Here is a 25,141-nt window from a genome sequence, read left to right as displayed (position 1 = left end):
TACTAGTGACAATAATATTTTTGTTGTGGCCATTCCTTTTCCCAGCCACACAAACTGAACTGAATAAACGTGAAGAGTTGCACATAGACTGGCATCCAAACTTCAATATTTATCAGGCAATCAAATATGTGTATGCTGAGACTTTCAATGTTTCGAATTGCTGGATTTGCACAGCTTTGCCAACAGCATATGGGGGGTTATTGTTAACTTCAGTACCCCCTAGTGGTCAACGAGACCTGGGAAAACTTGGTTCATGATGCATCAACTATTACAGCACAAGATAAAATAGCATTGCACTTGTCTGTTCAACAAAAGGGAACTGTGTGTTTTTACAAAAATGATACAGTCCAGGTGGGTTGGAGCAATTGCAATATGACTGTTCCTTATAGATGCTATACTAAAGCTAATAACACAGGTTTTTATTGTAATACAAACTATGATTCATTTTTTAAATTGATGCACAAAACAATTGAGGAAGCAAGACATGATTCTGTTCTCTATAAACAACTGTCTATAATTGAGAGAAAATGTTTCACGCAGGACAAGTGTATATTCATAGTAAAGTTACTACTAAAGTAGAAAATTGTTATTTTGCATGTGGTAGAAAGGCATATAAGTGGTTACCTGAGAAGTGGTCCGGCAGTTGTTTTTTGGGCTACCTGGTTCCGGCCATACGACACACAGCAGTTTTACCTTGAGGAAAAATCCGAAATGTTCGAGAAGCCGTCAAGAAGCCTGTCAATCCAGTAAGACAAATCGATGCACCCTGGAAAAATCATCATGCTGTAGGCGATGGACTAACACACATGGACTTGAGTGATTCTGTTATATCGTGGGCAGGCATATTACCAGCATATGGAGCAGTAAAATCGATCTGGGAGCTGAGAAAACTATCCAAACTTTTCGAAGTAATGAGCAATGCAACCTTTTCCACTCTAGAATTAGTGACTGATGAACTGAATGCCATGAGAACTGTAGTGCTTCAAAACCGCATGGCTCTCTACTTCACCCTAGCGACGAGAAGCGGTACTTGCGCTTTAATCCAGGAGGAGTGCTGTTCGTATATTCCCGACCATAAACACGAGATAGACAATCACCTTGAGGTAATTCATCAAGTGTCGGCCATGACCAAACCAGGACCAAATCCAGTGACGGACTTTTTCCAGAAATTGTTTGGGGGGTGGGGCAGTATCCTAATGAACATTCTGATTGCCATCTGTGTAGGAATGATCCTACTGGGGGTATGTGTTTGCTGCTGCATCCCCTGCATGAAAAGACTGATTAAAGACTTTATAGACATGTCAGTTTTAGAAACCTTATATCAAGGTGCTGAATTTGAAGAAGTGTTGAAAATTTGAAAATGCTTTCATAAGTTTAAACTGAATGACTCTCTCAACTGCAAATCCTGAGTAGGAAGAGGTTAGGGGAAGAAAAACTGTTTATGCTTATTTTGAAAGTAGAATAAAGTATTAAAAGGGGGGAAATGTTAGAAAAATATGTATTAGTAATATGCTTAGTGCATGCTTAGTGCATTCGAGGTTTAAAAAGGGTTAACACATTTATTCTATTTCACACTGCATAAATCTGTACGAACTGCAGAAGCATTCCAATCTTGTAATGTCATGAAATATGCGCAGTTATGATCTTTGCTTATGCTTTGGAAATTTACAGGGAAGCATTCAATTTCTGCTGTCAGGAAAATAATAATAGATGTATCACTTCTACTAATGTCATGAGATTTAAACAAAAAGTTATTGATTTTCCACCTATGCTATGAGAAAATACACAGCTGCAGAAGCTATTGACAATGAAAACAAAGGCTGCTTGAAAATATGAACTGCAATCAGCATTTACTTGTACCTAAGCTAGAAAAGTACCTTGAAATGTAACATATGTATTAGAATTGCACAATAGAAGCTTGTAGTGGGCTAAAGCCCCCAAGGTCAGGTTGTTTTTCTCACATGTTTTTCATAAATCCAGTCATGTCAGCAGGAAATCCAAGTAACATTTTCCATGTAACACATATTGAGCATTAAATCTGAACATGTCAGCAGAAAATCTTGAGTAACATTTGCTGTAGAACAATACAGAAAGTTGTCTTTAACTACGTCAACCATAGAAAGTAACATTTTATAGAACAGTATAAGAGAAGCATACTGCCTGTTAGTAATTAGGCAAAATCCTGTATGTGCATGTTTTTGTCTCCTTGTTGCAAGTAATAAAAGGTGCCATACCTGAACCTTATGTGAATTGGTCTTTGAAGTTTTTTCCTTTGACAGTGACAGACTGCGCAGTAATGGGTACTAGTGTTGGTGTGACCAGTCTGGGGCAATCAAGACTGCCCTTGGTCTTTCCTCCCTTACTTTGCGTAATACCCTTGTTAGAAGAGGTAGAGGGGGAAATGCATAGATCAAGAGGCTTACCCATTGGAAGGATAGGGCATCCATTTTCCAGGCCTTGCTGTGAGGTTCTCTGGTGCTGAATTTGCTGAGCTGGTGGTTGTGGGAGGCAAATAGGTCCACCTTCGGGGTACCCGATTTCTAGGTTACGAGGCTAAAGGTGCTATGGTTTAATTGCCACTCATGTGGGTCTAGGAGATTTCTGCTTACGTTGACTGACATGAGTTTTGGTTGCCTGGCAGGAATTGTGCTAGCAGGTGAATATGCATGGTTGAAGCCGTGTGCCAAAGGGTCATGGCTAGCCTGCAGAGTGGGTAAGAGTGGGCTCCTCCCTGCATGTTGATGTACCACATCACTGTGGTGTCTGTTTTGATCAGTAGAGGCCCCGGAGAGAGTATGGGGTCTGAAAGCTGTCAGAGGATGCTGAACAGCTAGCATCTCTTTTTGGTTGATGTGCAGATGAATTTGATTTGGGCTCCAGTGGCCCTGAATGCATCTGCCCATCCAGGTGTGCACCTCAGGCATAGTCTGATGCATCTGTGGTTAGGGTCTGGGTGGTGTGGGGTTGTGAAAAGGGAAGTCCATTGTTGTGGTTGCATGCTGGTACTCACCAAAGAAAATCTTTCCTTAGACAAGGTATTCTAGGTATAATAATTTTCCAGGTCCTGGGAATGTTGACACCAAAGGCTTTTTAAGTACCACTGAAGTTTCCTCATAGGCAGTCTGGCATATGGAATTAGTAGAATGCAGGAGGCTAAGAACCAGAGAGCTTGCAGAATTTTCCTTGCGGATAACTGGGCTCTGGTGGCCAGTTGAGAGAAATAGCCTGTCAGATAGCCTTGTTTTTCTGGAGTAAGGAATGCCATCTGGGATGCTGTGTCCAGGCTTGCTCCCAGGAATACAATTTTCTGACTGGGAACTAGTTTGGATTTCTTTTCATTTATTGTGTACCCCAGTGAGGTCAGTAGGTCCTTTACAAATGTCAGGTGCTGCAACAGCTTTTCCTGACTGTCTGCCTGAACCAGGCAGTCATCCAAGTAGGGGTAAATTTGAATACTTGTCTGCAAAAACCAATGCCTAGAGCTAGGCATTTTGTGAAAACTCTGGGAGCAGTGGGATAAGCCAAAGGGAAGTGCAGAGAACTGATAATGCATAGATCCTGCCCTGAAACGTAGATAATTCCTGCAAGAGTCTCTGATTGGGATGTGCAGATAGGCCTCTTTTAGGTCTACGGTGGTTAACCGGGTATCTTTGGATAGCATAGGAAGAAGCTGCTGGAGGGTGAGCATTTTGAATTTTGGTACCACCAGGAAGGTGTTTAGAATGGACAGATCTAGGATTGGGTGCCAGGTGCCCTCTTTTCTGGGTACCAGGAAAAGTCTGTAAAAGAAACCTTTTTTCGAAAGATCGGTAGTCGGATGGCTTACTGAAGCCATTTCAGAATACGGAGATCGAGAGCGAAATTATTTAGCTACAATAAGGGCCCAATGACGTGTAGTTCTGGCGATGAACAAAGCACAAAACTGACAGTGAAGGACGTTGTGGTCTGGGGCTAAACAGGTGACACAGTAAAAATGGAAATCTCGGTGTGGTATTTGCTTTCCACACGTGAGACAATTATCTTTTTCTGACATGAGTTAGAGCAAGAAAAAAGGATCCCCAACAGGATACTTAGGTTTAGAAGACTTGAACTTCAATTTCGTGAAACAAAAAACTCAGCTAGCAGCCGACCGGCACTCATGCAAACTGCTTCTGCTTTCAGGCTCCTCAGAAAGACAGACTGATGTAATAGCGTCGGCTGCCTGTTTTCATACCACTGATGACTTGACGTCAGTCCTGGAGCGACAGCAACCAACACAGAAATATTAAGTCTCTGGTATTCGGGCCTGACTGAAGGCTACCCCTGGCAGGATAACCCAAGTGTGTTGACTGCAACAGTGAAACGCGAAGAACATTGTGCAGTTGAAAGTGAAAAACAGTTACTTGAGATGTCAAAACAAGTTAATAGTGATGTTTTCCTGAATCTCTTAAATCTCAGAAATGATCCTCGCGATAAACATCTTGGTTCACCTGCTCAGAGACTTCTGTTGAGACAAACCAGAAACACATTACCAATCAGTAGTCAATTGTTGGTTCCATGCGTCAAGAACAGGTCAGTGAAAACCAATATGAAGAAGCCCCTAACCCAAACGTCCTACTATAAGATCAGCAAACTGCTCAATCCATTACGAGAAGTGTTAAGGATGCAAATGTCCGAAGGTTATGATCGGATTGGTGTCAAACTATTTGCCCAGAGCCGAGATCATACATTGTGGAATCAACAAGGAGCAATCTTTAGGTGGAATTGGAAACATTTGAGACCGGTGTCTGAGCCTATACCACAGCACACAGCCTGTGAGAAAGACTTTCAGAGTGAGTTGTCCGGTGTTACAATTCCAGAAGTAGTTCCAGAGGGCATTCCTGGTCTTGTGACGAATCCAGAAGTTCCTGATATGAGATGTGCACCACAGACTGTCCCCTGTTGCTAAATTTGGTCAAAAATGTTACGTTACGAGATATGGTTGCATCTGTAAACCCTGTAGCAGATATGAAGCAACTTGGACATGAACATTGTTTTGTTTCTAATGTACATAATACATGTCTAATGTTGTTTATATTAAGGGCAATCTTTTTAAAGAGAAAGGATATAGGTCAATGCGTGTGTATATATTTGTACCTTTAAGAAGCTATCCAAGAGCTTGCACAAGTGTATAAATACTGAGCGCATGCGAGTCTCAATGCCATTTTGCAGTAAGCTGCTAAGATGTAAGCATGTATGTACCTAAGGTCGGTCTGTTTGCTAGAGTGCTCATATTTTATGATGCTGCTATCCATCCTGATGTGTTTCTATGTATTAAAGCATCTAAACAAAATACCCTGCCTGCTTGTCATCTAATGTTAGAGTGAGACGAGCGACACCCATGTAACACCACACAATACAGTCTGTTCCCAATTTATCTGTAATCTGTACTTTTCATATCTCTATTTCCTTCCCACATGTTAAAAACAGCTTACATGCTTTGAGTAAACAAACCTATAGCCTCAAGAAAAAGTGCACTGCCTACCTATAAACAACAAAATGTGTACTGCTTTATTAAATCCCAACAGCTTATTTTTTTTTTCACTGAACTACTTGACAATGTACCTTTAAATGCTAGTTACACTGGACTGTGTGCAATTCACTCAGCAGACATTGTTCAGACCTTGTGTTTAGCTACTTGCACCTGTAGAAGTGTGGTCTCCAAGGTTTTAATGCAAAAAAGAATATTGGCTTGCAGTTGCATGGAATAACATTTGTAAATTTCACCCAGAACACAGTGTTCAGCCCTATTATAACTTATTTGCACCTGCAGACCTTTTCCCCCTACTAAAAACCTTTAACAATGGAAAAAACAACAAGACTTTGCAAATACAAGAATACCATTTCTATGCCTTTCTTCATTTTATCTTATTTTCCAAGCCTATTTGCTTAAAAAATTGTCTGTAATATAAACCAAGGACATTAATCTCAACACCCCTTTACAAAACGAGGGGAATTATCTTAATTCTACTTAATTCTACATATAAGGTGATCAAGTACACTTTTACATCCCTTACCCAACAGCCCAAGATCACAACATATTACATTTACTTGTTTCTATTCAGCCCTTGTTCGTTACAGTACAAATAAAACCTGAATATCTTACAGCTAAGAAAAAGTTATTTTTTGCTTTAATATCTTTTAACTTGTATAGTAGTCTGTGATAAGACTCACCCACCTCACATTTAAAATACCCCTGTATGCAGACTATAGAAACTAATTTGCAATATAACACAGCTATTTCCATCATGAAATGTTTATACAAGTATCGAGAAATAAAATTGTTTAACATGCATTGCTTTTTCAGTCTTCAGTATCTGTCTAAACATTAGTGGCACAAAGTGGGGTACATACTTTACAACTCACCCACCAGCTTAACAGTCAACCAAACTCCAATCTTTCTCATTCTTCTTGCAAAGCCACATTTCTCGTCACAGGATTGATATTTTTTAGCCTCAGACATATTTATTTACTCAACTTCAACAATGCTGCTGGGTCACCTTCCTGATCACCTCCATCTCCCAAAATCAGTCAGTGGATCAAATCCAAGGTCCTAATGATTTTTCTACTCAATGTCAGTGTTTTTTCTGGCAAACATTTTACTTTGGAACCAAAGAAAAGATTTCATTGGCAAAGTGACTCTTATGATTTTATTATTGTCAGAAATATATGAAGCATAAGCTCTCCTTTGCTTGTTAGCTCACCTTTTGTTAGCTAAACTTATTTTTCTCTCTCCTTAGCCTATTCGTTGTCCAAAAATGTCTGATAAAAAATATTTTGAAGAAAGTTGGATACAGCAACTTGAATCTCAAACCCGCCACTTGACATTCCCAAACTGTATAAACTTGCTTCTCTTCTGGGTGGTGTACACTAAATAGCAGTTTTCTACAATTGGTCACATTAACCAGTGTTGATGTGATACCCCAACCACTGTAAAATGGGAAAAAATGAGGTGGTAATCAACAACTTTGATGTCAATTTTAATACTTGTACTTTCTGACCTAATTCTGTCATCAGCAACTCTTTTGGCTTGTATGAGTACATATTTACTAATAAAAGGCGTAGCTACTTTTTCTGGCCAGATGTAAAGCATACAAATAATGTGGATTTTAAATTAACCAATGCTGCTGCAAAATACCAGCCCAGTTGCTTACCTATATTTTCATAAAGTTAATGCAGTCTGCTCCTTCCAGTCTCTCTGGTACAGCAGAAATATTAGATTTTATTTGTGCTCTGTCTTCTAGCACACCTATTTTCTGAAACAGAACTTCTTGAGAAGCCTCATGTTCAGCCAGCCCTTTTATTCCATTTCAGCCTCTGATTTTTGCAGTTTTACCAGGTCATCTGCATAGCTAGTAAAAACTTCTACTAGTCTTTCCCTCATTTTATTTCACTTTAAATATTCTTTCACTGTTTCATTTATTTTAAACACCTCTGAGAGCAATTATTTTTTCCGTTAAATTAATGGAAATCATCATCTGTTACAAGTCTGAAATCTGAACTGCTTCAAGCTGTAAAGTTCTTTCCGGACATAGTTTTTTCTTCTTTTCTGACTTTATCTAAAGGTCTTCTTTGCTGGAATCCAGGCAGTGTAATTACTAGCTAGTAAATGAATTCTGCCCTAACTGATAACATTTACTGGGTCTGTGTGCAGCCAACTTTAAAATGCAAAAAAGCTTTTCTCTCTCTCCCCCCAATGCTAACAGAGGTAAATCTAGTAGCAGACATGGTAGCAGTTGAAGCTAACATAAGAAATTAGTACGGACTGAACTGGGTAAGTGTGTTAAGCTCAGAACGAAATTATAACATGATATAATACACAGCTACAGTATCGATAAAACCGCTAGCATACTTACGATTTTCATTACTCTGTACTTCAGGACAGTCAATGGGGTTGGAAGATGGAAGTTGCTTAAGTTGCTTAATTTTTTTCTGCCTTTTTGATGGTGGCGCTGGTGGCTCTAAATGATTAACAGAAGCAAAATCAAAATAACTGGCACATGAATAAAACACATACTCAGGCATGACACTGGAATAAAGTTAAAAGCATTAGGAAATAGAATAATGTTTCACCTGACACAACGGTACAGCAAAATATTAACAGGCACCAGGTCAACTTCTGTGCATTTTACATGAAAGATTTCAATGCATAAAGAATGAATGGCAAAACAAAAGTACAAATGTATGACTGGAAACCAATATATTAGTGATCAACACTCAGAAGGGATTAAAGTAATAAACTGAAAGTGAAACAGCGACAACTGAAACTCCATTTCACCCAGTGTTTCTAAAGGAGGGCTTTGCATCCTGCACATCTCACACCATGGCTATTTAAATATTTTCTGAGATCACTGAACATCGGATAAAACTGAATTCACAAAGATACTGCAAATTGATCTTTAAAACCAAAACAAAAATCTCACATTCTTGACTACAACTCAGACCATCAAAAACAAACTTGCAATTAATCCCGACATATTCATATGACAAAACAATTGCTGGAAATCTCAGACCAGAACACAATTCCAGTAGTTTTTCTTTTAAGTACACTACAGTAACAACATAACGAAATTTGAGCCCATCATTTAATTATGTAAAAGTATATAACTTAAAAATATGATTGATAGCATGTGCAATGCTTAGTGCCCACAAAATGACAAACAGCTGCTGTACACGTCCACATACACAACCTCTTTTCCCATTTATTCACATGGGGTCAGGGTGCCACTTCAACAGTGAATCATCTACAGCCAAGGTTTACACCACTGGGTGGAACAGCTGCTACACATCCAATGCAAATACTAGAACCTCAGATAAGGATAATCAATACAAACATGCATATGAATCCATCAGTCTTGCAGTGGTACTCAAAGCAACTCTACATATTTGAAAAGCCTCTTAGCAGACTGTCAGCTTTTGCATAACCTCAAAAAGTGTGTTCTATGCAGAAACATTATAAAAAAAACTTGTGCTGCCATTTTACCAATCCTCTATAATCCAGTCATCCATCCTCAACATTTTTCCGTCATTTTTGCAAAAGGAGGAAAGGTGTCACTTCAACAGTGACTATCTAGAGAATTTTAGTATTCTTTTGTAAGGCACAGATCTGAAACAGACCTCAAAAACAGCCGAGGCACAGATTCTGCACTTCAAAAAACACTTGCTGAATTCTTAATTAGTAGGGAAGGAAAGCACGGCAGTTTTGCACTGAAAGTAGTAGGATATCTTCAAGAAGCAAATATCTGCTTTAGAAATACTACCACACTAGATATCCTGTTTAGTCACAACTTTATAATCCATTTAACATCCCTGTGTACATGAAGTGCAGCTTGTATCCCATTCAGCTACTAGGAAATCATGCTTTAGTGGGTAAGGCTCTCCCCCATTGTACCTTCACCTGTTATGTCAAGAAAAGTACTCTCAGAAGATACAATATGTAACCCTAGCCAGTGCAACCAAACCCAGAACAACATGATAGAGAAGACTCTGTCAGCAGACTAGGAGAGACTCTATGCCACAAAGACTTGAGCAAACAACATAAAACAGTTTAATACACTTGAATTAGGTCATCTGCAAACGGTGCCTGAAAAAAAAACGTTAAGTAGTCAGTACTATTTCTAAAAGCCATTAAGGAGAAAAAAAGCATGAAAATTACTACAAGGAGGACCTATTAGAATATACAGTACAGTTGTGTACCTACCATAAATGTAGATGTTCGAGTGTATTCACTGTTGCAGTCATTACAATTGGGTTATCCTGCTGGCAGGCTACCCCCGCAGTCGGCCCGAGTTCCAAAGTCTAGGTCCGGCGTCGGTTGCTGTCGCCTCATCCCTGATGTCAGTGCGCCAGGGGTATAAAAGATGCAGCAGACGCCATTTTCTTCAGTTTTTCTTGCCCCAAATGTCAGGTGCCACTAAAAAGGGAGGCTAAATTATGCCAATAAGCATGCATACACAAAAAAACAACTTTTCCTTCATCTACCAGCAAATACACCACATAGGTTGTATAGAATAGAGAAGTACAGATAAGTCCCAGCAAGAAGGGGGATGGTGGGAGGGTAACCTGGACTGCAACAGTGAATAACACTCAAACATCTACATTTACGGTAGGTACACAACTGTACTATGTTCATCGTGTTTCACTGTTGCAGTCATTACAATTGGGTTAAATCCCAAAGCTAAGGTTGGGAGGCCCTGCCCTGGATTTAGAGTAGAGAGGTAAGTGATGGTGCTTTGTAAAAGTATTCACTGAACTCCAAGTTGCCTCTAAGATGTCTTTGGTTGGTACTCCTCTGAGGAAGGCTGCTGAAGTGGCTGCTGCTCTGGTTGAATGTGGCTTAATGCCCTTAGGCACTTATTTGCCATGCTGTGAATAGCAGAAATGAATACAGTGGCCTATCCACTTTGAAATAGTCTGTTTTGAGATGGGCTTTCCTTGTGATCCTGCAGCATATGCCACTAGAAGTTGTTCAGTCTTTCTGAAAGCTTTGGTTCTGTCCAAGTAGAAGTGTAGCTGCCCGTGAATGTCCAGAGAATGCAGAAGTCTCTCATCCTTATTCTGTGGGTTTGGGTAAAAGGTAGGCAAATTAATTGTTTAAGGGCCACACTGGACACTACCTTAGGCATAAATGTAGGGCTTGTCCTTAGAGAAACCCTGTCAGGATGGAAAATGATAAAAGGTTCCACAGCAATGAGTGCCTGTAACTCAGACTCATCTAGCGGAGGTATCTGACTGTCTTGTTGGGTCAATAAGTGAGGAATTTGAGGTAATGTCCAAGCTGGACATTGAGACAAGCTCTTTAGGATTGGGTACCAGTGCTGGCGGGGCCAGTCTGGGGCAATCAGTATCATTTTTGGCTTCTCTTGTTTGACCTTGAGGAGTACCCTGGGGAGGAGAGGCAGAGGAGGAAAGGCATATACAGTTAGGTTTTTCCAGCTGAAAGATAGAGCATCCACTTTCCATGCTTGCTTGTGATAAGTCCTTGTGCAGAATCTCTGTAGTTGGCAGTTGTGAGGGGAGGCAAATAGGTCTATGTCCGGGCATCCCCAGTTCCTTGTTATCATGCTGAAGCCTTGTGGATCCAATTTCCACTTGTGGGGATCCATTAGGTTTCTGCTTAGTTCGTCTGCCAGAGTATTTATCCTTCCTGGCAGGAATTGTGCTTGCAGATATACTTGGTAAGTCAGTGCTGTCTCCCACAAGTTCATGGCTAGTCTGCAGAGGGGGCAGGAATGCGTGCCCCCCTGCTTGTTTATGTACCACATGACTGTGGTATTGTCAGGCTTTATCAGTAGTTGTCCTGGATGAAGTTGATCCTTGAAGGCTGTCGGGGCATTCTGAACAGCTAGCATCTCTTTTTGATTGATATGTAGATGCATTTGACTTGCGGACCATGTAGCCCTGAATACATCTTCCTGCCATATGGGCCCCCCAGGCATAATCTGATGCATCTGTTGTCAAGGTCTGCCTGGCTGTGGGTAAGGTGAATGGCTGTTCCGTGTTGAGGTGACAGGCTTTTGCCCAAAATCAAAACTCTTGTTGCAGGCAGGGAATGAGAGTGATTATTGTTTCCAGGCTGTGGCAATGTTGAGTCCAAACACTTTTCGGATACCATTGAAGTTTCCTCATATGCAGTCTTGCATATGGAATTAGCAGTATGCAGGATGCCATGAAGCCCAAAGCCTGCAGAATTTTTCTTGCAGATAACTGGGTCTTTGTTGCCAACATTTTGAAATAAGTAGTCAGTTGTCTGTGTTTCTCTGGCGTGATAAGCCATCTGGGCAGTTGTATTTAAGCTTGCGCCCAGGAATATTATGTCTTGAGAGGGTACGAGCTTTGATTTCTTTTCATTTACTGTGTATCCTAAACCTGTTAGTAATCTTTTTACAAATGCCAGATGCTGTAGTAGGATGTCCTTGTTCTCTGCTTGAATAAAGCAGTTGTCCAAGTAAGGATATATTTGTATTCCTCTTTGTCTGCAAAATGCAATTACTGGTGCCAGGCATTTTGTGAAGACCCTGGGCGCAGTAGATAAGCCAAAGCGCAGTGCAGAGAACTGGTAGTGCATTGAGCCAGCTATAAATCTGAGGTATCTTCTGCAGGATTGTCTGATTGGGACATGCAGGTATGGCTCTTTTAGGTCTAAAGTCACAAGCCAAGCCTTCTTGCCCAGCATGGGCAGAAGCTGCTGCAGAGTTAACATTTTGAATTTTGGAATATCCAGGAATATGTTTAGGATAGACAGGTCCAGTATTGGTCTCCAGGCTTTGTCCTTTCTGGGTACCAAGAATAACCTTGAGTAAAATCCTTGTCCCTGTTCTTTGCTGTGGTACTTGTTGAATGGCTCTCATGTCCATGAGGGATGAAACTTGTTTTTGTGCCTCTGCCCATTGACTGCGTGGCAGGTCTGGCATACCGTTTGGCCTTGGCAGGGTGTGAAAGTGGAACCTGTATCCTTGAGATACGATATTTAAGACCCATTTGTCCTGGGTGATCATGTGCCAATTTTGTGAAAAAAGTGCTAGTTTTCCCCCCAAAGAAGCTGCCAGAAGATAAGTGCTTGGTGCTGGCAGGGGAAAGTCATTGAGACTGTTTCCTGTATGGCTGTGATTTTTCCTCTCCACTTTTGGAGGTAGAAGCAACCCACTGTTTAAGGCCTGTATGAGCCTTTGGGCTGTGATCTGCCTTTAGGGTGTCTGTATCTGCCTCTTTGTGGCTTGACACTGGAAAGGACCAATTCTTTGCAGGCCAGTTCCTGCTAAATCTGGGAGGCTGTACCTGTAAGAAATCCTTCACTGTTTCCATAGATTTAGCTTTGTCCTCCATTTTCTTCAACACCTCATCTGCTTTAACACCAAACAAGGTATCATGTTGTAATGGAGCATCTAAAAGCTTTGCTTTAACATGATCGGGCAGATTCTGTTCTTTTAACCAAGCATGCCTCCTAATGACAGGACCTGTAACTGCGGCCCTGCAGGAGGCCACTAGAGAATCAAAACCACATTGCAATGTATGCTTTCCCACTTTTTCAGCTGCATGCAATAAATCCTGCATTTCTTTGTTTTCTGCACATTCTGAATTTGTCAACATTTTCTGTTTAAGCTGTGACATAAGATATTGCTGATATTTAAGCATATGAAACTGACAATTTAAAGCTCTTACAGCCAAAGTAGCAGAAGTATAAATCTTTTTCCCCCATCTGTCCAGGGCCCTTGAATCCCTATCAGAGGGGATAGGGTTTTTTGCCGTGGAAGCATTGACCCCCTTGGGACCCTGAGAAATAGTTTCTGGGTCAGCAGCAGGGTTTTTATAAAGAAATTTATGAGAATCAGGAACCCTGTAGTATCTGCCTGGCTTAACAGAAGCTGGTGGTAAAGAGTCAGGAGACAGACTGGACTCTGAAAATACATCATCTACAATGTCTAAAACAGGAGGAATAGCAAGTGGCCTGTGCTGAGGTAATGAAAGGAAGTCTCTGAGCCTTTTCTTGGATTCTGAATAATCTTGGCTCTTCCAATGGAAATGCTCCCTCATAGTATGCAGGGTCTCCCCAAAAGAATAATCCTCAGGAGGTGAGGCTGAAGGGATAGATTCTTCAGCATCAGAATCCTCATAGGGATGCAGGGAATATTCCTGTTCAGAAGAGGAATCAGAAGAAATGGAAACCTGATCTGAAGATTCATATTCTATCTCTTGCCTAGGCCTCTTATCAAGAGGGGGATGTGACCCCTGATCAAAGTAATTAGGTCTTCGGCCATTTTAAGCATCTGTTTTTTAAGCATGGAGGCCTGTCCAGGAGAATGCTGTACTTGTTTCTTTGTCTTTAGAGCTGCTTTAGTCTTTACCTTTGAAGCTGAAGATGGCTTTACATACAACTGTGTAAGCCTGAAAACACCCTCAGAAGCCGATGCCTGCTCAGTGGCTCCGGACCCATCTGAGAGAATAGTTTCCGAGTGTCCAATACCTTGAGTTTCCAACGGCCTAGTCGGCTCCACGTGGGAGTTGGAAGCGGCTTGTGGCTCTGAGGTAGCGGGTGTCAGGGGCTGCGAAAGCGTCTCACTGAGAACCGGCGACAGGCCTAATGGAAGCCTTGTCGTCAGTTTTGGACCTTGGATGCCTGTCCTTTTCTTTTTCTTTGCACTTTTTATAAACTCCGGTAGTCGGCTGTTCCGAAGGCATTATATAATTGAATCTTCTGCCAAAGTAATGAAATGCAAAATCGTACAGACGCTTAATAGTGCGTTGGTTAAATCTAGCACAAAACCGACAACTAGCAACGTCGTGGTCAGGGCCTAGGCAAGGAATACAGTAAGAGTTTAAATCCTTATGAGGTATTTGCTTCTCACAAGAAATACAATTATTAACTTTTTCTGACATTGGTCTGGAGCAAGAAAAAAGTTTCCTCAACGGGGTACTTCACTTTAATGAAGACTTCGGATCTGAATTTTGAGTTTGAAAATCTCAGGAGTCAGCCGACCAGCACTTGCGAACTGCTTCTGCTTCGGGCACAGCGCGGCAAGAAAGACTGAAGAAAATGGCATCGGCTGCATCTTTTATACCCCTGGCACACTGACATCAGGGAGGAGGCGACAGCAACTGACGCTGGACCTAGATTTTGGAACTCGGGCCGACTACGGGTAGCCTGCCAGCAGGATAACCCAATTGTAATGACTGCAACAGTGAAACACGATGAACATCTTGCTGATGTAAGAGGTGTTGCAAGCGGTTGACAAGGGGCTAAAATCTCTGACAACAAATGTAAGAACATACAATAATAAATGTCATCTAAAGAATCACTGCATCAAGCATACTTGCCTGAAGATGCTAAAACATACACAGAACTGAACTGCACAAGTGGAAGGTGAACTTTATGATAAAAACATCTTAAGTACAGCAACTCAGAAACTATCATTACACAGCTGAATTTCATTCCAACACTAGGAGAGAGAAGTGAAGGAATTCCATTCCTGTTGTAGCAGCACTACAAGTCGTCTGCTCCTCTGCACTTCTATCACTGAAAACTCCTGCCTCACATCAAGTGTGCGATCTTCTTTGAAAGTGAGAGCCTTGGCTGTCTAATATAGTTACTACTGCTAAACTACAAAGAAATTATGAACTCCTGGGCAGTACACCTGACATGACAACTATGACTAAGCAACGCTGGCTTGTGATGATTGGTAAATGTCATCCATTTAACGTAACAAACTGTCCCTGGGTGACTATCTTGAAAAATGAAGCAAATGTAGCACGGAATGTTCTACTGGAATGAGTTCTCATTCAATCAGAACAAAAGGAAACACAGCTGGCCAAACTTTTGGACAATGTTTGCTTTGATACTGGTGGACTAAGCTTGCAGTACCTGAAAAATACAAACATTTGTTCTACCTTTTCAATATATTTTATTCAAAAAATACTTCAGCTCTATTTGAATGACCATATAGTAAAACAGTATTCTTTCATATCTGAAGGGCTGGGAAAAAGACTGGAAACTGTACAACATTAACAGTACACTAGAAAACACCATAGGAGTTAAGGAGGGCTTTTTCCAAAGGAATGTCAATATCAAGGTGCAGGTACTCCACGACCATCGAAGCCAACCATCAACCAAAAAAGCAAAAATTAATAAAAAATTTTTATACTTGAACAGCAAAAGAACTTTATTCCATGGGTTGTTAGCGCTTTCACGTCTACTCTGGACGCTTCCAAAGGAATACGATGTCCAATTTTAAGAACACAAAGGGTTCAACTCAAAATTCAAATTTAATTTTAATTGGTTATTTCACAGTTACCGGAACTTAACTGGCATGGAATACAGACACCCTCTTCATCTGCACGATAGCCAGGGACAAAAGCTCTGCAGCGAAAGAGACAGACATTTCCAATACAGGCTCAAAAAGAGGAACAGAAAGGTGTGAGGAGGGTGAAGGAAGCTAAGATAGAGTACCCCCCCACTTCATAAACCACATGAATGCAGATAAAGAAGAGCTGGACAACTCATATGAATGCTGCCTTGACAATATATGCACTCTTAATAATGAAAGTGATGGCCTTCTGTTCACCAGTGCAATATACGTCACAATCAATGGAATGGTTAAGAGAGAGTTGTTTAAGTAAACTTACCATAAACGTACATGTTCAAATGATTACTGTTGCAGTAGCTTAAGCTATACATGGATTATACCCTACATAGGATATTACAACTACCTGTTCCATCCTATGCAGGATATGACCTATATAGGTTAGGCTACTGAAGCAGTGATCAAAATGATGATCATCTGGAATTTGGAAAGATGATACAATTAGCTGGTAGTTTTAAACACTGATATGGAAAAGGAATAAACTTTCTTAAACTTGCCTGGGGGTTTAGAACACTTGTCTGCCAGCAAGGTGAGAACACGGAGCCCTGTGTTGGACTGAAGAAATCAAGTTAGCTTGTCCTGAGAATCTCTGGACATGGACTTACTCCACTCAGCCAAAGAGCTTCTAAACAGTTTTGTTTTCTTGGTGGCGTCTCTAAGCTTCAGGTGTAATGACAAGGGATCCTTCCAATCTTCCTCACATTCACTAAGGCAGTTCTTGGCAAAAAAGTACATGAGAGAGTACCAGTCCACGGACGACCTCAAAATTTCTCCAGAAGTGTCTACTGGATGGGGAAGCGGTTGTAAGATGTAGAGAAATCACTACCCCTATTTATCTCAGTGATGGGTTCAACTGACCTTGGGCTGCACACAGGACACTAACTCATCCTCAGAGTAGGAACTATCAACTGGCGTCATCCTCCAGGTAACAAAGATGGGTCAGTTGATTCTCCCTCTAACATCTGTGGGAGGCTTGGCTGAACTGCTGGCAATTGCAGCATTACTTATACACAATTTTTGTGTAGATCGTAACCACGTGTTTGGTGGCCATGCAAACACTGAAGATTTGCCTTTGGTTATGCCAAGTGGGAACTTTTCATCAACATGCACAAGGTTACAATCTCAACTGCATGAGTGGCATAAAAAACGTTTATATCACATTATCAAAAGATGAAAATAGTGAACGCCATTTCATTGGCCCCAAAACATCTAAACATGAAAACATCGAACATTCAGAACAGCAAATTTTTTCTCATGGAACAAATTCGCTGCTCCGAAACACACACACAACACAAGCACATCAAACAAACAGCAACCATACACAAACACTTAAATTCCTACATCTAACATTACACTAAACTAAACATAACACTACTATCTACCCACTTTAACTCAAACCCTAAGGTCCGTCACTATCGCACACACGCCTAACCCGTGCACTAACCCAAACTCACTTAACCCACCCCTAACCCTAACGTACAATCGCACACTTACCTGAACCCAACCCGTAACTTTCCACCACAGCGCTAAGAATAGCGAAACCACAGAAATGGCCAACTGAATTCTTTCCAGAGGAAAGAATTTGCTGTTATGCAGCTTCGCTATTCTTAGCATTCGCTGAATAGTGTTCAATATCAGAACATTCAAAATTTTAATACTTCGATGTTCTGATATAGACCCCATAAAAAGTGGGGGACTCAGGACTACATAAATTCTTACAATCAGCATACATCATCACTGTGTTCACTTGCATAAGATGTGCCATACTGTGGAGTGGTGAAGATGAACTCAGTCACTAATCTAATATACAAGGTAAGCCTTGAAAGAGCCACCAGACGCAAATCCTAAGATCTAACTAGCAAATATGGAGCAGTTAATAAAGAGAAAGACAATTAAGGACACTACAGCTGATGCCATACCCACTATAAGGGAGTTATATCATGTAACTTTGAGGAATACTAGTGACATCCTCTTGGAAGGAATGTGGAAAGCAATAAGAGGCTATAATGTTTACCTGTGATTCTCCTCTCAAGGGCCCAAAGGAGGAAGGAAGCCTCACACAAATATCAAATGATTGTGAGAGCAAAGGCCAAGGTAACAATCTCTCATCAGCAAAGGAAGCAGCTCGTGAGATTCCTACTGGAAAAGCAGATTAGGAAAGATTTGAAGTCAGGCCTAGGGGCCTTGAGCCTAGACCTAAATGTGGCCTCTCCTCTCATATACTGGACTACCATGAGGAGTACGGGACTGAGAGAGAAAGTATTAAGAAACCAATGTGCCCAAATCGGACAGAAGGCATCCACTGCCCAAGCCATTGTGTGGAGATTTTTTTTAAACATCTTTATTATCACACACAGTACAGTGACGAGTACACATTCAATTACGAGAGAGAAAACAAGCCATTAAACATTTTTTCATTGTACATATTGTACAGATATGATGTGTATTAATCATTCAATTTAACATTACACAGATTGCTAGAGTACGTAACTCCCTCCTGAACATTATTCTGTATACACTCTTCACACATTTCATTTATTGATATTTAGTTTATTCCTTGCCTTTTCTAAAGATCCCATCTCCAGTTCTTTTATCACCTTTACAACATTCAACAATTCTGTTACTGAAGATCTTGTTTTTGAATTCTATTTCCAAAAAAATCCCTTTTTGGCAGGCAACAACTTTAAAATTATTAGAGCCTTACTCTGTCTAGGCCATTCAGTTTTTAAATCCTGACTACAAGATTAATTTCCTTAGTCAAAATAATTTGTTCCCCAACATTTCTGATAGTAGGGTATGTCTAACATCTATCATCTTGTTACATTCCCAAAAAACATGTTTGCAGGTACCCCTCTTTTTCAATCACATCTTCAGCAATTGCTGTCTACCTGTTGAAAATTTCTCTGACATCTACTTGGGGTATAAAAATCTCCATGCAAACACTTCCATGCAAAGATTCTGAAAACCCTAGATGCTGTTTGCACAAATAAGAGCCGTACATATATCCTCAAACTGTTATTTGTATACTCTTTCCATTTTCATTTCTCAGTCTTGTCTAACATTTTCTGATTGATTCCTACAGTTATCAAGCACTATTTTATATGCCCTACTAATTTTTTTCATTACTGTAACTTCTGTTCTTAGACTCAACTATAAACTTAAGAGCTAATCTTTCATTTATCATTTCCGTGTTCCTTTTTCTGTGCCTATACTCTTATCAATCCCTGGAGGTGAAGTTAGTGTCCAACCAACAGTCCAAATTTCTGACTGGCTTCATACCACTCCAAGATTTTAACCACCCCACCCAATTTGTTCACAATACCTTGGTTCCTCTGCATATGTCTTCCAATAAATCCCAGTTCCCGCTTGTTTGATTTCTCTCTCTCTACTTAGCCATCCCTACTAGTAAAATGCGTCTTCCCCATTCATGTTTTGGCTAAGCTGTACAATTTTGTTTCCAACATTCTGCACATTTTTTTCTGCATCTTTTTTACTGTTCTCTAAGTGACCATATCCAAAATCCTACTACTCTCTCCTTATTTTGTGAACTTCTCCTCTGTTACAATACCATTTATTTCCACTTGAGTTGGAGTCTTCTACTTGCACTGTATGATGCATACAAATACATGCACACGTGGTTTTCTATCATGTGGTCAAGGCTTGTAAGCTCAACCTGAACAGGTCAGAACCGTGGAGAACAAAGGGTGGAAAAACTGCAGGCTACCAATATCGAAGCCCAATGCTGCAGCCCTTCCAACACATTTTGCACTTGTTCCTGGGTCTGGAGGGGTAGGGTGTTTTTGGGATTCAAGGTTACAGTCCACATGGTGTAAATTCAGTATTCTGCGCTTGGTAATCAAGCTTCCAAGCCTTTTTGTTTTTTTTTAAAACAATAAACATCTTTATTAAATTATCAAACACAGGCAATCATACATTTATATATAAATGAAAAGAAACCATACTGAATTTTAGTTGCAAACATTACACATCACAGACCATGTTGACATAACTGCAGTTGCAGATATTATACACAACTTATAGTCTATTCAGTCATTGTCAGTCAAACATTAAATAGCTCATTCAAATCCTGCCTTCTTTGAAACCTTGTTCCTTCTCTACATGCATTGTTCCCACAATTCCTATTCTTTCCTATGTAATTTGTTCCTTCCCTTTAATAAAGATCCTAATTCCAGTTGTTTATGCTCTGTTTCTATATCCACTACTTCTAGTAAAGCTAGTTTAGATTTTGATTTCCATTTTTGGCAATTCCGATTCTGTATTATAGCTCAAAAAAATCATTTCCTTAGTTCCTTAATTCCTTGCACCAATTTGCTCACCCAGTATCTCTGACAGAGCAGTCTGCAGCGAATCTTTAAGGTCTGTCAACTCATTACATTCCCAGAAAATTCCTATGTAACAACTTCCAAGCAAAGATTCTAAATCTTCTAGACTATGTTGCATATTTGGCAGACATGCATATACCCCCCTCCCATTGTTTCTTTGTGAATTGCTTATCCAACCTTTTTACCAATCCTTTCTAGCCTCCTCTGATTGATTCTTACAGTTATCATGCAATATTTTGTATGCTCTACTAATTACTCCTTTTTAACAGCAGCTTCTGTTCTAGATTCTACTGAAAACTCTACCAGTGCTGATCGTTCACTTAGTATCCCCCTATTCCTTTTCTCTTTGCCTATACTCTGATATCAACAAGTGACAGGGAAAGCAATCTCTATCCTGCAATCCAAATAAATTATTGGCCTCTTCCCATTCTATTACCTTTCCCTCTCTCATTATTTGCTCCCAATACCTTGGTTCTTTTCTCAGTTTTCTACAATACATACCAGCCTACTGTCTGCATCCTTAATTGCAATCTTCCCTAATGGCAGAAAGCACAGTTGTGTACACTTACCATAAATGCAGATGTTAGAGTGTATTCACTGTTGCAGTCAGTACATTTGGGGTTATCTGCCTGCAGGTAGCCCTCAGCCGGCCTGAATATCAAAGTCTTGGATTCCTGCTTCGGATACTGTCTCTTCTTCCATTATGCAGTCGATGCCATTACATCAGTTCTTCTTGCCCCAGATGTCAGGTGCCCCCATAATGGGAAGCAATTATATGTTAGGTTACACCTCCAACAAAAAGCAAATACACCAGAAAGCTTAAATACACCAAACAAGAAGGAAGGTAGAGCCAAGAGAAGTCAGGAAGCTGGAGGGAGGTAACCAAGACTGCAACAGTGAATACACTCGAACATCTACATTCATGGTAAGTGTACACAACTGTACTATGTTCTTCATGTTTCACTGCTGCAGTCATTACATTTGGGTTGATTCCCAAAGCTAAGGAAGGGAGGAGGAAGTTAGAGAGCATTAGGACCAGCTATTAAGCCCCTGCAAGACTGCAGTGGCAAAACCAGCTCTGGATTTAGAAAAAATAGGCATGTGGTAATGCTTGGTGAAGGTATGTACAGAGCTCCAGGTAGCAGCTTCTAGGATGTCCCTGGTAGGGACACCTCTGAGAAAGGCTGTAGAGGCAGATGCAGCCCTGGTGGAATATGATATTATCCCCTGTGGGGTAGGTTTTTCATGGTCCTTACAGCAGAAATTAAAGTAATGGGCTATCCACTTAGAAATGGTTTGCTTTGAAATGGCCTCCCCCTCTGCCCCTGCAGCAAAGCCAACTAGCAGCTGTTCAAAATTTCTGAGAGGCTTAGTCCTGTCCAAATAAAATCTAAGTTGTCTGTGCACGTCCAAAGAGTGCAGTATTCATTCTCCTTTGTTTTGAGGATTCGGGAAAAAAGTAGGCAAATGAATGGACTGATTTAAGGGCCACACTAGACACCACCATGGGCATTAAAGGACGGATTGGTCCCGAGGGACACCCTGTTCGCATGGAAGATGATGAAGGGCTCCACTGCCATGAGGGCCTGTAATTCAGACACTCTTCTTGCTGAAGTGATGGCTAGAAGGAAGACTGTTTTCCAAGAAAGGAAATTCAAATCTGCAGTTGCAGCTGTCTCAAAAAAGTCCCAGGCTGAAGAAGGGGCTCTCTTGGGGGTCTTAAATTTTTGGCCCCTCTGAGGAATTGCTTTAAGCAGGGGGTGAGAGAAGAGGGGTGGGTTCAGTATTATAATGCGCTGAAATAGCAGAGGCACGAATTTTAATTGACGAGAAGGAAAGGCCCTTGTGGAGCACTTCTGTTAAGTATGGAAGAATATGCGGTAAGCTGGGCACCGTTGTGCCCATCCCGAATCTGGCTCCAGAACAGTATCCCATCCACTTTTCACCATATAATTTTCTAGTACTAGGCCTACTAGCCTCCAGAATGACATCTAGCACCTGCTTACTGAGGGATGCTATTGGAGAGCTCAAGGAATTAGCCAGGCTTCAACGTTCAGGGTTTGAAGCTGAGGGTGCAGAATCTGGCCCTCCTGCTGGGACAGCAGGGAAGGGGTCTGAGGCAGGTGCCATGGTTCCAGCAGTGTCCCTACTGCGCAAGAGGGGGTACCAATGCTGGCGTGGCCAGTCTGGTGCAATCAGTATTGTCCTTGGTTTGTCCTGTTTGATCTTTAACAGAACCTTCGAAAGGAGAGGCAGAGGGGGAAAGGCATAAACTGTGAGGCTTTCCCAGGTAAAGGACAGGGCATCCACTTTCCCAGCTTGACTGTGGGAAGTACTTGTGCAGAATTTGTCTAATTGGTAGTTCTGAGGGGAGGCAAATGGGTACATCTCTGGATTCCTCCATTTATTTCTCAAGAAGTTGAATATTTTTGGTTACAGTTACCACTCGTGTGGGTCCATGAGATTTCTGCTTAGGTCGTCTGCCAGTGAATTTAGCTTGCCTGGCAGGAATTGAGCTTGTAGGTGCACTTGGTAGCTCAAGGCTGTGTTCCACAGAGCTATGGATAGTCTGCAGACAGAGTACGAGTGGGTTCCCCCGTGCTTATGTACCACATAACTGTGGTGTTGTCTGTCTTTACCAATAACTGTCCTGGAAGAATGTGGTCCTTGAAGGCTGTCAGGGAATTCTGTACAGTTACCATTTCTTTTTGGTTAATATGCAGGTGCATCTGTCTCGGGTTCCATTTGCCCTGAATGCACTGCCCTGCCAAGTGAGCCCCCCATGCATAGTCTGATGCGTCTGTTGTTAGGGTTTGGACGGCAGGGGGTAGAGTGAATGGGAGCCCCTTGTGGTAGCAGGCCTCGGCCTACCAAAGGAAATCTGTCTTTATACAAGGAATGATAGAAATCATAGATTCCAGGTCCTGAGAATGCTGACACCATAGTTTTTTTTTTTAGATACCACTGCAGTTTCCTCATATGCAGTCTTGCAAATAGAATTAGTAGAATGCAAGAGGCCATGAACCCCAAGGCTTGCAGGATTTTCCTTGCAGATAGCTGGGTCTTTGTGGCCAGTAGTTTGAAGTAGGCTGTCAAATACACTTGTTTCTCTGGAGTGAGGAAAGCCATCTGGGAAGTTGTATTCAAGCTTGCTCCCAGGAATACAATTTGTTGGCAGGGTACTAGGTGAGATTTATTTTCGTTTATGGTGTACCCCAGTGAGTTTAGAAGTTTCTTTATGAATGCCAGAAGTTTTAATAGCAATTCCTGGCTGACTGCCTAAATCAGAAAATCGTCCAAGTATGGGTATATTTGAATAATTCTCTGCCTGCAAAATGCAATGGCTGGAGCTAGACACTTTGTGAATACCCTGGGCGCAGTAGATAAGCCAAAAGGAAGTGCAGAGAACTGATAGTGCATGGATCCTGACCTGAAGCGTAGTTATTTCCTGCAACGATTCCCTTATTGGAATGTGCAGGTAAGCTTCCTTTAAGTCCAAGGTTGCCAACCAGGCATCTTTGCCTAGCATAGGAAGCAGCTTTTGAACTGTTAGCATCTTGAATTTTGGGATTACCAAAAAAGTGTTTAGAATAGAGAGGTCCAGGATAGGACACTAGGAGCTGTGTTTTCTGGGTACCAGGAAATGTCTTGAATAAAAACCTTGTCCCTTTTCTTCTGCTGGGACAGGATGAACAACCCTGATACTTAGAAGAGAGAGAACCTGCTGGTGAGCCTCTGCCCACTGATTTGGCGGTAGGTCTGGCCAACCGTATGGGGTTGGTAGGTATGGAAGTGGAATCTGTATCCTTGGGAAACTATATTCAAAACCCATTTGTCCTGGGTAATGAGTTCCCAGTTTTTTGCATAGTGGGCAAGCTTTCCTCCTAAGGGAGCAGGCAGCTGAGCAGGGCTTGGAAGGGTTAAGGTTAAGTCATTGTGCCATTTTCCCATAGGGGGGTGTCTTACTACTCCCTGCTTTGGAAGTGAGAGCCCCCCACTGCTTAGGCCTGTGTGTAGCCTGAGACTGTAACCTAGATGGTCTGCTGTTCCTGGGTTTGGACTGAGGAGGCTGGAAAGGACCAAGTCTTTGAAGGACAATGCCTACTAAATCTGGGAGGCTGCACCTGCAGGAAATCTTTAACAGTTTGCATAGATTTAGCTTTCTCCTCCCTCTTTTTGAGGACTTCTGCTTTGTTGCCAAACAGGCGGTCTTGGTTTAAGGGAGCATCCAGCAATTTAGCTTTAACATGGTCTGGCAAGTTTTGCTCCTTAAAGCAAGCATGCCTTCTAAGTACAGACCCAGTGACAGCAGCCCTACAAAATGCTTCTAAAGAATACAAACCACATTACAAATTATGTTTACCAACTTGTTCAGCAGAATGCATTAAATCCTGTAAATCTTTGTGTTCAGCACAGTCAGGAATCAACATCATTTTCAGTTTAAGCAGTCCCATAATATGCTGCTGGTACTTTAACATATGAAACTGGCAATTTAAAGCCCTAATGGCCAAAGTAGCAGAAGTGTAAACCTTCTTACCCAATCTGTCCAAGGCTCTAGAACCTCTATCAGAAGGGGTAGGATTTTTGGCAGCTGTAGCCTTAATTCCCTTTGGACCTTGGGAAATGGTCTCTGGATCTGCAGTAGGATTCTTGAAAAGAAACTTGTGAGAGTCAGGTACTCTAATACCGGTCAGGTTTCCTGGGAGCTGGAGGCAATGTGTCTGGGGACAGGCTAGATTTCAATAAAGCATCTACAATGTCCAGGATAGCTAAAGGCCTGTGTTGAGGAAGGAGTAAGACTTCCCTAAGCCTCTTTTTGGAATCAGGGTAATCCTGGCTTTCCCAGCGAAAATGCTCCCTAAGAGTGTGCAAGGTTTCACCAAAAGAAAAATCTTCTGGAGGGGAAGCAGAGGGAATGGAATC

General features: G+C 41.4%; 1 protein-coding gene across 1 annotated transcript in view; it reads right to left on the bottom strand.

Moving 5' to 3' along the window:
• QSER1 (glutamine and serine rich 1) overlaps positions 1–25,141 on the bottom strand; it is a gene marked incomplete at its 5' end in the record, with an annotated part of 2,529,639 nt that overhangs the window by 1,583,039 nt on the left and 921,459 nt on the right. Inside the window, one exon of the mRNA XM_044059174.1 lies at positions 7,875–7,979. Within this exon, the coding sequence (XP_043915109.1) occupies positions 7,875–7,979 (105 nt within the window). The remainder of the gene's footprint in view (positions 1–7,874; positions 7,980–25,141) is intronic.

The sequence above is a fragment of the Protopterus annectens genome, chromosome 17.part0, assembly GCF_019279795.1.
Source record: "Protopterus annectens isolate FY-2018-M chromosome 17.part0, PAN1.0, whole genome shotgun sequence".
NCBI classification, from domain to species: Eukaryota; Metazoa; Chordata; order Ceratodontiformes; family Protopteridae; genus Protopterus; species Protopterus annectens.
Note: the sequence above shows the minus strand (reverse complement) of the source record. Positions and strands in the feature narration are given on the sequence as shown.